The 14,359-nt window shown below is 45.1% G+C and overlaps 1 protein-coding gene across 1 annotated transcript; it reads right to left on the reverse strand.

Moving 5' to 3' along the window:
* Window positions 1-1,529: 1,529 nt before the first annotated feature.
* Window positions 1,530-5,281, reverse strand: LOC129592978 (rho-associated protein kinase 1-like). Its single transcript, XM_055489144.1, has one exon. It carries the CDS (start codon window positions 3,759-3,761, stop codon window positions 1,533-1,535), a length of 2,229 nt encoding a protein of 742 aa, XP_055345119.1. The 5' UTR covers window positions 3,762-5,281; the 3' UTR covers window positions 1,530-1,532.
* Window positions 5,282-14,359: the final 9,078 nt, after the last annotated feature.

The following is a 14,359-nucleotide window of genomic DNA, read 5'->3' on the forward strand; positions in this document are numbered from 1 at the left end:
CCGTTCCCCCTTTATCCGGTGGTTTAGGGTCGGGGCGATCAGCAGGCTCACCGGCGCCTACTGATCTTGCCCGTTTCCCTGAACCGGCGCACCTCCTTGTTGCGCGCCCTGCACATTTCCACCGTCATTTGCCGGGTTCTGTCCGCCGCCATTATTCGGGGCACCACCACCCTGTTGGTAGTTTCCTTGGCCGCCGCCATTGCCGCCACCCCGGTTATTGTTGTAATTTCCGCGGCCGTAGCCTCTTCCCCTTCCTCTGAAGCCGCCGCGGCCGTAGCCGCCATTCTGGCCACCGCCGTTTCCGTTTCCATAGTTCCCGTTTCCTTGCTGGTTTTGGAAATTTGCTTTGTGCTGATACCATTGGGCGATGAGGTCATATCCGTTATTCACTGCTAGGCGCCAACCGCCAATCCCGCGCAGTCGTTGCCACTCATTAAAGGCGAACAAGTTCGGGTTCTGGTCTGGCGGTGTGTTGGCGAACTTGCATCCCTGTGTCTGATGATTGCCGTACATGCAGTGTTGGCACATCTGCACTCCGTTCGCTACCCATCCATCAATCAACTGGAATTTGAATTCTGTTCGTGACCCTTGGTTTTGCTGGTAGTTCTGGTTTCCTCTATTAGGCTGGAAGTTGCCTTGACCTTGACCTTGGTTCTGGAAGTTTCCTTGACCTCCGTACCGGTTTCCATTTCCGTATCCATTTCCGCCAAAGTTACCCTGTTGCGGTGCCCCTACGTTCAGGGGAGGCATATTCTGAGGTACCGGTGGAGCCACATTCTGGGCTACTGGCCTCACTTGGGCCGCTGCCTGTATTGCAGCCACCATGGCATACGTCATCGGTTGTCCCGTCTGGCTGTCAATAAAGGTCACTTCTCTGGTGACCTCCTGAACCGGAGCTTCTCTGCGGTATTCCGTCTGCTGAACTGGTGCCGCTACATTTCGTTGTTGTGACACCGGTTCAACTGGTCCTGTGCGAATCGTTACATATTCCTGGTTGCGTTGACCTTTAGGCGCCTTGTATTTTTCCTCTCCAGTTGCCCAGTGTCGGAAGAAGTCCTTTACATCAGTTGGCGTTTTGCACTTTTGTGTACGCAGTGCCTTGTAGAGTTCATTGTCCGCTCTGCATCCTTCAATTAAGAAGCCAACTGCTTGCTTCTCAGTGATGATTCTCTTTGCTTTGAAGCGCATCATCGCCTGGTAATACTGGTCAAGCGATTCCTTCCCGAGTTCGAATTTCCTTGCGTAGGCCTCTCGTAAGCCTAAGACTTCTTCGTCTCGGTCGCCATATTCATCTTTGAATTTATCCATCCATTCAGTGATTGTATATTCGATTCCATCTTCTGCTGCAATGTCCTTTTCTCCTTCGAACCAAGTTTTGGCAGGACCTTTCACCGCACTGGCTATCTCGATCATAATTTGATCGTCCGTGAGCTGGTAGGTCCTTTGAGTTTCTTTTACCAGTCGTGTCCAGCCACTCACAGTGTCACGGCTTCCGTCAAAGGTCGTAAGAGGTGTTTTCCGGGCCATGGAGTTTAGTGCCTTGGCCAATTCCCTTGCTGATTTCTGGTTGTTGTCTTCGTCACTAGAGCTATTGCTGTCATCGCTATATCGACGACGCCGTGCTGCCTTCTTTTCAGATCGTGTTTCTTGCTCCTGTCTGCGGGTCGTTCATCCCGTCGTTGTTCATCTTCGATGACCTTTGTTTCCATGTGACGAGCAAAGTGTGAGGTTCCGTCGAAGATCGGTGGTCGACTGTGACCTTCTGATAGCCGATCCTTATCCCCGTTTGCCTTGTCGCCATCTCTTTCCGTTTTGACACTTCCTTTCCCAGTGCCAGTTCGTAGTGGCATCTCGAAGTGGTAGCTCTTGCCCGTTTCATGCGCATTGCTGTAACTGGGCGGCGGAGACTCCACTGTTGCCGTTTTAACTCCGTGCTGCAGGAGTTGCTCATCCTTATGCTTGTTCGACGTCTGGAGCGCCTTGTTTTCGTCCTCGAGGCGTCTAACTTTCAAATGGAGGTCATCTCGCTCTAACTTCAACTCCGTATTCTCTTGCTTGACCTTTCGTGTATGGTCCTGCCATTTGAAAGTCTCCCTTTGTACCACTTTTGCGTTTTCTTCTTGCGCTTTGTTGATATGTTCGGTCAACTGTTTCACATCCCCCTCGAGTTTCTGGTATTCTTCGGCTGCTGATCTCAGTTGATTCTTGATCGCAATCAACTCATCGTCCTTCGCTAATGCTGTGGTGGTCATTTCCACCAGGTCGGTATTAAGCTTTGTAATCTCCTGATTCCTTTGAGCCACCTGCTGTTGCGATTCCTTATCTTTCAGTTCTAACGCTGTGACCATTGTGTCCAGTCGTCGTGCTTCATTTTGCCACTTAAGTCCCTCCTTGGTGACCTTTTGAATGTCTGCGGTGACCTTTTCATTTTCATCATTGACCTTTTTAATCTCTTCCTTCAATCTTTCTCCTTCTGTCGCTGTGATGTTTCTCGCTTCGCGCATTGCTTTAATTGCCTCATTGCGCAACTTCTCAGCCTCATCGGCGCGTTCTTGATGACCTTTCGATTCGTGTTGCAGAGTACTGATAGCTTCCTCCCGTAGCTTCATGTCGTTCCTAAGCTTGAACGTCTCCGTTGCCAATGTTGTCAACCGTTGTGTGACCTCTGCGAATTTGGTCGCGTACTCGTCCCGTTTAGTTTCAGCTTCAGTGACCTTTTGACGCAACTGGTCACATTCAGCCATCAATTCTGCCAAGTGCCGTGACCTTTCTGCCGATTCCTCTGACATACTTTCGTTAAGGTCACTGACGGCAAGATGACCTTCCATTGTTCTGTCATCTGCCATTTTCAAATATTCCTCCGCTAGTTCCTTCTGTTTTTCGTATTTAACCTTCCATTCGTCTGCTGCACTCTCGAGGTCACCTTTTTGAAGTTCCAATTCATACAAGCGGGTCTCGAATGATACCAATCTCTCCTGGTATTCTGTTTTCCGTTTAATTGCCTGACCTTCCTTAGTGTTCAGTTCGCTTTCCAATTCCTGGACGCGTCTCCTCAGAGTTGACGTAGGACTGTTCGGTGAAGGTGATCGAACGTTGATGACCTTTCCTGTTTGTGTCCGTTCAATGAGGTGCTCTGGAATGTCCTTAAACGGGGTCATCCCTTCTGCTCGGTCGGCTTCTTTCATTGCGTTTTGGAAGGACATATTCATTGTCGTTTCATCGTCCGTGAAATATGATTCATTTGATTCATCCGATGCCATTGGAGTCGCCCAAAGGTCATCACCAACCGTCTTATTGTTGAGTGAAAGGTCATCCAATCCGAGTTCCCTCAGTTCATCCTCGGTGACCTTTGTGTTTCCACCTTCCGTTTGAGCCAGGGTCACCCCTTTATCCTGCTCATCCGTTTTAGCGACGGCTACATCCGACTGTGATGTGCCAACTGCTTCAGTTCCTTCTGTGACCTTTGTGTGATGCGCATTGCTATCTCCCGCCACAGACGCGGGGGTATGTTTCTGCTTCTGGTCGTCATTGGAGCTTTCCTGGTTGGCGACCGCCTCGAGCGCCTTCTGATAAGTGCTATCAGAGCCTCGCGAATCCTTCTTCTCGAATGCCTTAGGCGCTCGAGTGTTCCGCTCATGTCCAACTGGACGTGAATATGTGTGTAAATCCTTTTTGTACGGGTTCGGTGCGCCTTGCTGTGAACCCCGGGAGCCGCGGCTTCCCTGACTGCCGGTAGATGTCGGTTCCTCTTTGTCTTCCATTATGATCGGATAACCAGGACGTCCCTGTCAATATATCTCGAACACGTGTTATAGTACGGTACGTTCAAAGATCCTAAAGGTCACTTTTACTTCGCAAAATTTTTCTAAGTCCTTCGTAAAGGTCACTTTTTGGTTGAAAAAATTTGACTAAGTCCTTGTTAAAAGTCACTTTTTGGACAAAAAGTTCGAGAGGTTTGCCCTAAAGGTCACTTTTCCCGCAAAACTTCGAAACCCGTTTTACAATTTAGGACACATCCAGAAAACGATATTCTACAGCTGTCGATATCACTGTAATATTCAGAAACTTAAATTCGTTTCGTTAAAGGTCACCATTGGTCACTTTCAGATCTTAAAAGGTCACTTTTCAAGTCAATTAGGTCACTTGGAACTTTTTAGTAAAGGTCACTTTCGAATGTCAAAGGTCACTTTCTGATCTCAAAGGTCACTTTACTACTCATCTCAACTCAAAAGGTCACTTCCCAGCTCAAATAACTCGTCTCAGTTCAAAATTCTCAGTTCTCGTTCAGATCAATGGAAAATCCCCAATAAAGTTGTTTACTCCATTCCTATTGGTCTGCTAGTTCAAAATATTCAGTTCAAATTTCGACCAATCACAGTTAAAATAGCCGACCAATCATGGTAGTCCGTTAAAAATTTATATCCACCTGACGTCACGGTCAATGACCAGACTAGCGCACCGTGTGCAAAACTCCGCCTATTTCTACACTCAGCTCAGTATAGACCAATGAAAATTGCCAAATTTTAGCAACTAACCAATCCCGTAATTAATAACGGTTTTCTACCTGTTAACCGTCCGTTTCCACGAGAAAATGATCCCAATGATCCAGAATCTTCTCCACGTTCCGTTCCCGCGGTGCCGCCGGTTTTACCGTAACGGTTGTGCCGCACGCTTTTAGTCAGTTACTGTGCCGGCTGACTGCCGTAGCAACAGTGATAGTGCTCTACAACCAGTTTGGAGGAGTCTGATCTGTCTTTTCCCGTGCACCCCTTTTGGCGCTTCGCCGCTTGTGGCCCACGGCTTAGGATTCGCTGAATCCTTGCCGAGCAACAGTGACACCAGCGCAGGTCTTCGCTGAAGACTCTGCACCGAGGAACACTGTCAACTGAACTCTTGAACTCTTTCACAGCTGAGGAACAGCACAGGTCTTCGCTGAAGACGCTGTACCGAAAACCAAAGCTGGTAATCCGCGTCCGATGGAGGAAATTCACCGCTTGTGGTGTGCACTTTGCTGTCACACTGACCTGTGCCTTACTGGTCACGGATAACACGTCAGATAACAGGCCAAATATGCCTGACACAAATCAAATTAAATCAGATCAATCACTTCAAATCAGAGAACCGCTGTCGGCTCTGCTACCATATTATGCTAGATCCATCTGTGATCCAGATACGGCAACTAGAACAGAACTAGTTCCGCGTAGTGAGCAATGCGATCTGTATAGCGAGCTATGCGGAAACGCAAGACGTCGCACCGCTAATTGCTGACTTTAATAATATTGACAAGTCTGCAGAACAGAAAAATCAACACTGCCGCGATACAGCGCGAGCATCAATCGGAGAGCCATTTCAACGCTGCTCCGCACGTGGGCTAAGTCCTGCCCACAAGACACAACACAATGGACGGCTATTGCCGTCAGCCAATCAGAGCGCAACACAACACAACACGGACACGTCATCGGCGCGCAGCGTTGCGGGCATGAACGCCAGTGAATCCCCCGCTCACACATCGATGTAATTCAGTCCCTGTAAAAGAAACATCCTGTTGCGGATGCAAGCTAATCCAAAACCAATACAGGGAAGACCTAGGCTTTGCGAAAAATGCGCAACCAACAAATTTTCGTATGTCTCATTCAAATAATGTGCAGTTGAATTGGAGAATAATTTGTTTTGTGTTCTTTCCAGGCCGTGAGTGGGCAGCGGTAAACCAGCGACAATCAGAACGAGGGCGCGCTAGTACTGAATACCGTTGCATGGCTGCCGCAGTGGTTAGGCCCGATTCCCGCAGTCCAGAAGATCGATTTCAGCGGGAGCGTTTTAAACCAAGGAAACGCCAAAAGCACCGTGTATAGGTTAACTACGGCGACCATGCAGCCCAGTGTAAACATTGCACATTTCCCACAGAACAGGTAGCAAAAGCACTTCGGTTGCACGACTTCCGGCTCCGCAATAGAGACACATTCCATGGAAGAATTTACGAATAGCGCTCGTTGAGTTTGCGTGTTCGTGTCAATCCACAACCTGGAAAAATGTGAGTAAACACAACCTTAAAAGTTAACTGAAACTTGCCCTGCACGAAACGAGCAAATGCTAATCATAAGTACCGCAGCTTCTTATAAATTACAGCCCAGTACGGTTTATCCATCCACAGTCCGCACAATCTCCCGATACAATTAACTGTCAACAAGCATATTGCAAAGACACAACAGGGAAACACAGCATCTGTCCCCGCAGCGCTCGCCACGATTGCTAGCACGGCTACCGCAAGGAGGACGGCCGGTAATGCACAAACCAGTAACCACAACGCTGCAGTGCAACCTAATCCAATCAGCAACAGAAGATAGCGCAACACCGTCCCAATGCACGATGGTATGTCGTATCCGGTGTAACAGAAGACCGCGGTGAGCTGTTGACAGTGACGAAAGTGAATCTGCCAGACCGGACGTTCCCAGCACGCGTTGACGTACAGCGAACAGCACACGAGCGCCACCAAGATGCCGCTGGCGCCGACGCTGGCCACCGTGCCGATGTAGCCCACAACGGCTCGGATTGGGATAGCCGTGCTGGAGGAGGCGTTTGCTGGTGTTATAGTTGAAGCGGAAGGGTATTTCCATGCCGACATCACACTGTCCCATGGGCAGCCGCTCATATCCTACCGAAAACAAAATACCTAATCGGCCCGCTAGTAATACGTAAAACCCAACACAGGCTGCCACATAGGTATGTATGAATACAGTGCGTAAGTTTTACGCGGTATTTTGTGGCGCGCCAAATATGGCAAGAAATCTTTTAAAACAGAATCTGGCTTTTCAGATTCACCAAGAAACTAAATGATTTTAAGCAACAATAGGAACAAATTCAGCTATAACACTGCAAGAAAGAGTTGTTGGCACGTTTGAAATATAGATGCGTATGGAATCGTACGGATATACACGATACGCCGTGGTTATGCTATTGAATAAGTAGTAATATGGTCAGCGTCAAATAACTGGCGACAATGAGTTTATCCTAAAAAAATACAAATAAAAAGCGTGCACAATTTTTAAATTTTTGAAAGACGCTCTTCCAGTACCTGGTTACTACGAGTATCGTTTAAAAAAAACTTGCTACTGTAACTGAGCAATAATAATAGTATTAATAAAGTGCCACTTACATAGCCAAAAAACTCCATCACTCTGTCCAGTCCCATTGGAGCGTTAGGGTCCACTCGATTACTTTGCCACTGGGGAAAAGAACGCATTCCAAATTTCATGGAGAGTTGGATGGCGAACCACAGAACAACGAGGGATTCCGAAATAATTTCTTGGCCCGCCCACGAGCCACCTTTGTGCAGGTAATAGCGGAGGGTTCGTTTTGCCATGGTGAGAAATTAAGCAGCCAAGCAATCTGCTGGAAATCACATCAAAAGGTCATAACAATAACTGTAGTTGGACACTACTCTCTTTTCAAACACGATAACTAGCGAACCGTTGCTGATCTGCAGTTTTGTAGAAGGCCGTTAACAGCATTCATGGTTAGTTTACAACGCAAACTTTGGTACTACTGATACAGAATACTTTTTGTAAATCTTTTTCGATTCTGCAACAAACGACGCGCTGCGCACACAGGAACATGATGCCGTTGATTACCTTTCGCGGTTTTTAATAGCTCGGTCTGCAGTCAGCTAGAATGATCCTCGGGATGCAGTCAGCTCTCCTACAGCAAACAATAATGGTGTCCCGATCATATGAGGAGTACACAGAAAGCTCTTAGCTCAGCGTACTTTGTTGTAATATAACGCTGTTTCCTGGTGTTCGCTTATCGTGGTTTTTGTACGTCAGAATTTTTATATGTGGTATAACTTATACTAAGTTGACAACCATGACGTCTTCCGCTGACGGCGAATGCTGAAAATATCAGCAGGATGTACGGGAACTGGAAGTTATACATTGACCCTGTTGTCACTACTGGAGCTAAATTTACATACTTTGACGAACGACAATGATGCCTTATAATAATAATGAAGTTTATTGTCCTTGCAACGGAGCGGTTGCCCCCTCTAGGCTTCAGACAGAAGAACACCAACAAGAAAAAAACACCACAAAGTGACGCTAACATGGAGAGGTGGTACCATGAAAACATGAATATTATTATGGCGACATGCAAAATAAACAAAGCACAACAAACAACCATCAGTACAGGAAACAGAAAAACGCGAATGCTTTCTATGAAGTAATTCGTACGGTTGCGATACGTTAATGTTACTGTGGAAAAAGGGTGGGAGGCGATCGCGCTGGGGTCGATGCATAAAACCAAAACTCACATACGATAATTGTTAAATTACAAATTTCTGAAAAATTTCAAAATTGTTGTTCAAAAATAAAACTGTGGAAAAAGGGAAAGCAAGGACACTTACGCGCGTAATCGCCGTCTATATGGTTTCAACTGAATCGCAACCGTTGAGATAGCAGGTAATAAGAGCGATGTCAAGACATAACAAAGATTACGAAACACAACAAGTAACAACATTTTACATCACATGGTAGTCAAGGTTTTTTTCACAGAACGACGTTGCTGCATAAACAGTTTTTTGACGGATGGCAACTTTTCCCATTCCATGGTTTTCAGTGCTGCGGTGAAGGATTCCAAAGTGGTGTAGGCGATTGGTTTCAGGCTAATTTCATTCCACACGGCTGTGAGGTGGCAAAGGTATGATGGATCATGGACTGGGATCACCGTCTTTCCACATAAGGTTGTCGGAGCCGGTTTAATAGGGCAGGGGTGATCTTTCAAGCGCTGGGCTAATCTCGTGTTGCCTGAAACACACCCAAACGCAGCAGCCGAAATGTTCGTATTTCGGCTGTTAAACGGAAGTACGATTTCTTCCCCCAAGGGGACAACGCGAACCACCAACTTGTAAAGGAACACAAGTGCTTTTTTCATTCGACGCACACTCAGATTGTCCCACTTTAATTCCTTTAATCTTTCTTCGTACTTCAAGACATTGTTGCCGAGTCGTACTAACCTTACTTAACTTTTGTCAAAGCACATGGCGCAAGTAACTCATCTGAAACTGCGTTCGCACGTCTTCTACCAGTTCAAAACTAAAAAACTGTAAATATAACGTACCAGACCTGTGCAGTTATTTTTAACTATTTAACGTAACGCGAGTTATTTTTGAGTTATCGAGTTGTAACGTAACTCTGAAGCGTAACTCGTCTCCCCGAAAACTTAACTCTAGCGTAACTCGCTCAAAAATTGTGTGTATTGTCTATGGTAGCGTAACTCGCTGAATAACTCGAAACTCGGTTTACTTACATTAATAGCGTAACTCGTAGCGAACTCGCACGCTCCCTGTAACTCCTAACTCTAACTCTGGGTCAGTTTTCCATAACTGCACAGGTCTGTAACGTACTGTCAAGTGTCAACTACACAGCCTTCCTATATCGACGGCAGCACCGCGGCATTTGTTGGTGACAAGTCTTATCAATGCTGATTGATGAACATAGTAATTTTAAGCAACTTACAGTTGTAGCTACTGGAAAAAGGCCTCGAGTCCGCTCTCAGTCTGTCACTACAAAGTTCGGTAGGGTCAACTGCAAAAGAGACGTGTTGTCATGGTGTGCACCAGGTCCATATCCCGTTCCGGGGGATCGACACGATGCTGCGACGGCTTGATGAACCCCGACATATGGCTGGCGACAATCTGTTGACTTAAGAAATAAATAAATCCTAGCGAAACATAACAAAAACAAAATGAAAACTTAATTCAACAGTCAGTGCAAAATGCACCAAGCAGAGGAAGACATCGGAAACAAGGAAAACGAAGAATTCTAGAAATCGAACCAATAAGCATACTGTCGCTCGACAAAATAGTTTCAGCACAACGCAACGTGGGGCAGCAAAAATAAATAGTCTAGGTAAAAGCGAGCTGTCGGTCAGTAATCTGTCGGTCAGCAGGTTGTGTGAATCGGAAATGTGTCGGCAAGCAAATCGTGCGGAAGCAAAACGTAGGTCAGGGAACTGATAAGCTACCGTACAGGGCATTCGACGCCGACAATTAATAATCATATTCGTCATGCATTTGGATCCGCAAAGCGTGTCTGCTGCTCATCCAATTTCGTTCCCCCCACGGTGACGGGACAGAATTCGGCATTTTGGCGACCGTGCTACAGCGTGACCACTACTTCTGCAGGGAACTGAAATTCGAGCTCCACTCAAATAGTAGCGACTGGGAATGCAACCTTCGCTCGACTGCCTCCTACGGCCGTTCCCGTGAACATAACGACGTTTCCGCTGACCATCACTGCCTTTCCAGTCGACCGTCCATTCTGTCTTCTTAATCCGTTGAACATAACGTGCCGTCTCAGACGTTTCAAACAAAATTTTGTTAAACATCCCACCATTCGTTGAAGAAAAGGTCAGGTAATCTTTTTGTCAGTCAGGAAAAACACCTCAGCAAGTTATCGAACAGCAAGATAGTGGCCAATAAATTTTCGGACAAATATTATAGACTTTGCCCTTTTAACCCGATAACGCTCATTTTTTTACCAAGGCAGTATCCATTGTAAATATACAAAGGATAATTTCGCAGAATGCTTCCAGTTTCTTTATGAACTTACTTCAATCATCTCCTTGCATATTTCATTTTTATAAACGTTATGTATGAAAGCCTTTCGTTTTATCTATCCTCACAAAAAAATTCTAAAAAACAGAGAACCATCCAGAAAGCAGCGGGATTCTGCAAAACCGACAAGGGTAAGTGCGCAACACTATAAAAAATCACAAAACGTTGACCGATGCTAATCACTCAAAATTTTCTAAAAAAATCGCTATCAATCCGTAATCTATCGGTGCCAGGTTTAGTAAAATCTTAGATTGTATGGCCTACAAAAAGTATCTGACTTCTGGCGATTCGAGCCACTGGTTCCTCTTGTTAGCCGCGTAAACTGGAAAACAGACATCTGGATTGCTTCCGCTGGGTTCCTTCCCAGGCTACAGATCCAGAATGTCTTTTCTGGAAAGTTGTTTAAGCGACTTTCTTGTATCGACATCTGCGGTGCTTTTAACACTGAGAAGGACCAAATGCACAGCATTCTTATACCGATAAATAATTCCGTAAAGCATACATTATTCGTTTATCGTTTTATACTTTTATACTAAATTTCGATTTTTTGTTTTTACGATACTTAAAACTGGCAACACGTCATTTTGTATTTCCCGTCAAAATACAAAAGTTGTATCTGTGCCTCATCGATTACGATGATTTATGTCAAATTTTAGATGTTAAGAAAACTGGCAATTAGAATTCCTTGTCGAAAATTTGTTACAAGTGTGAAAATGGGGCGTTCAATTTCAAAATCACTTCTGAGTGTCACTTTCTTCGTTCTTAGAGTTTGATCAATGTTGAATCATCAAGAACAATGATAGCGGAATCGATAAGTGCATTATGCGCAGCGGTAGCGGACGATAAGCTGCGATAGTACCCCCAGTGGTATGTTACCTTTCTCTCGTAGGACATCCGGTCCAGAGTGCCGAGTCACCACATCTTGGGTGCTGTGTCAGCACTTCCAGAGTGCCGAGTCAGCAGTGTCCCTGAGCGAATAAAAGTGTCTGTCTCTGTATCACGCGGTATAAAGAGATAGAAACTTCCAATCACTCAAAGGCAGTGCTGACTCGGCACTCTGGAAGTGCTGACTCGGAATTCTGGATGTTCTGAGTGCTCTACCGTATATAGTAATGAGCACCGAAATAAATACCATTCAGCGGACTAACAACGATCTTACTTTATGACGTTTCACATTCTTACTCTCGATGCATGCCATGATTCATGCTACAAAGTACTTCAAACGATTCCAGCGATATTACTTCTGATAAAATAATCTTACTGTGATATAAAAATGAATCCCAATATCTTAAAATATAAGCGCAGCGGCAGCGTGAGATGCGCAAACAATCATAACAACCAATGCTGCAACCGAAAGTGACCATAGTGCAACGCCGGATAATTCTGTTATACGAGTAGTTTCACAAAATGTCCGCCTTTACCTTAATGCTTACGTTCGCAGTGTCATTAGCCGTGGTCGCTGCAAAAGGTAACTCGAATATTCATTCAGTAGTTGATAACTGTTGGATAGGTACAAAACCTAGTCACCTATTTGCTTGTTTAAGCAGCATGGGGCAGTGTCGTTCCTTATAGTGTGCTCCGTTAGGACGCCTAATATTACTACCGACTGGTAACAGCTCCTTATCGAATTGACTCTCTTGACCAGCCAAAATTCTTTTGCCTGCAAAACAAAAGTCCTTGCTTTTGAGTCTTGTTTATTTTATAAAATAAATTATTCATTGTCAGCTCGTTAAGGTGGTGACCGGCAGATTGCTGATTCCCGCAAGTCGCTGATCGACAAACTGAGGGACAGATCTTCTAGGCCTTTTGAACTTTCTTCACAAAAGGAAATGTATGCGTTTGGAATCTTAGCCGGAAGTCTGGGTGTTCATGTTTGAATCGGGTGCGTGTTACTGCCTAAACAATCAACTGCCTAAAAGACTGTTCAAGAGACATGTGTACGGCTTCACGCACTGGTAACTCAATTTGGTATGTTGTTTTTCAAAAACATATTGCATTTATGCCAGGACACTATACAATCAGGGAGGACTTATGCAAAACAGTCTGGCAGTTAGTGGCGGTATTAAGGTACTTCTTTATACTGCTGTATGTGCTCGCAATTTCCGCATTTGGTATTAAAGTACCTCAAAATGTTTGCAACTGCTTGAGGATGATGTGGCAGATGCCATTTTATGCGGCATCTGCCACATTATCATTCGTGGCTTCTCAAGAGTTCGTTTGCATTCGGGAAGTTCATTTGGCTAATTAAATTCTTGTTAATTGTTTATAGCACACCGAGCCTGTAAACCGGCACGCTCACATATCGTTTTTCACGATAAACATCAAATATACTAAGCTAGTAAAGTGACCAAACTGCGATCACTAACCTGGCATACCACTTATGTAATGCGCGATTATTGCGCGTCATGCATTCTTGTGATCCAGATCTAGATTACAGAAACATATACAAGCTTGTCCCGGAATTTCTATCGTAAAGTTGCAGATATTCAGCGCGAAGCTTCGCTACGAAGGCTATGAACGATTGCCACCACACTACGCCAACCTCAGTGAAAATTTCACTCTGTAAACATTTGAGATAATTATAAAGGACGAAAGCTCATATTTTATAATCTGTATCGATACAATTACATAGCTTATTGATTAGAAAGATATTTCGTTCATCAGCCATGCTAAAGGTAAGCAGAGCGTAAATAGTGTGATGTGGCGTGCTGTAACATGGAGTTTAGGAAAACCCGTGAATTTGTTTGTCGCTGTATTATTGCGGTAGTAATTACGGGACAAGCTTTTACAGACTGTTCTTGTTTCAAGTGGCCTCATTTTCTCAAGGTTTAAGAGCATGAGGGATCACCTGAGGCTTGTACAGGTTTAAATTTTTGTAATCGGCGAACGCCACTGATACAGCAAAGTTTCTTTTAGCTCTTTACACACACCGATTTACATTGCTCCCTGCGCGTTTCTTTGGCATTCATCAAGTATACACTGATGACGTGACGGAAAGTGATATGGTAATAACATCGATCATGGTGATAATATGCAAAAAGGGATTTTGCCAAGTAATTCGAGCTCACGAATTGCACACAATCTACGGAGCGGGAGCCATCCAGCACACAACAATTTTGGAGAAATTTGTTTGTAAATCTTTGACTCAACTGCATAGGCAGGCAACTCTGCTGCGCGATAGTGCGATACATTACAGTAACAACGCAACAAAAAGCTACAGTCACTCGGAAGGACTGCAGACTGGCTGCAGCCGCAATATGCTATTTTTCCCTTCAGTGCTGAGATCAAGTTAGCAACTGGACAGTACAAAACAAGATTCCCTTTTTACCATAAAGCGGCTTACAAATACGATGCAATCCAGCTTCTCCCGATCGTCGTGCGGAAGCTAATAGTGCAGGGCTGCCGACTGGCGTTAATGTTAGCATCAGTTCCGTTGTAAATGGTATATAATACATATTACATACCATCTATAATGGAACAGATTCTGAAATAATATTACTAGCAGCGCTCAAGCTTGCCCACCGCTCAGAGACCACAGATAAACAAACAAATGTCGGTAGCACGCACACGTCAACTCTATGACCTTCATTTCGCTGACCGACAGTTTGCTGACCGACTTGTTGCTGACTACCACAACTTGCCGAACGACAAATCGCGGACCGACAGTTCGCTTTTCTACAAACTGGCTGACCGACATCTTGCTGAAACTAATTTGCTGAACGACAGCTTACTTGTCGGTCTGCTAAATGTCGG

This window comes from Paramacrobiotus metropolitanus, unplaced genomic scaffold (genome assembly GCF_019649055.1).
Source record: "Paramacrobiotus metropolitanus isolate TYO unplaced genomic scaffold, Prichtersi_v1.0 Parri_scaffold0000058, whole genome shotgun sequence".
Taxonomy (NCBI): Eukaryota; Metazoa; Tardigrada; class Eutardigrada; order Parachela; family Macrobiotidae; genus Paramacrobiotus; species Paramacrobiotus metropolitanus.

Coding starts and splice junctions, on each gene's coding strand:
- LOC129592978 (XM_055489144.1), bottom strand. CDS start 3,761: ATGGAAGACAAAGAGGAACCGACATCTACCGGCAGTCAGGGAAGCCGC.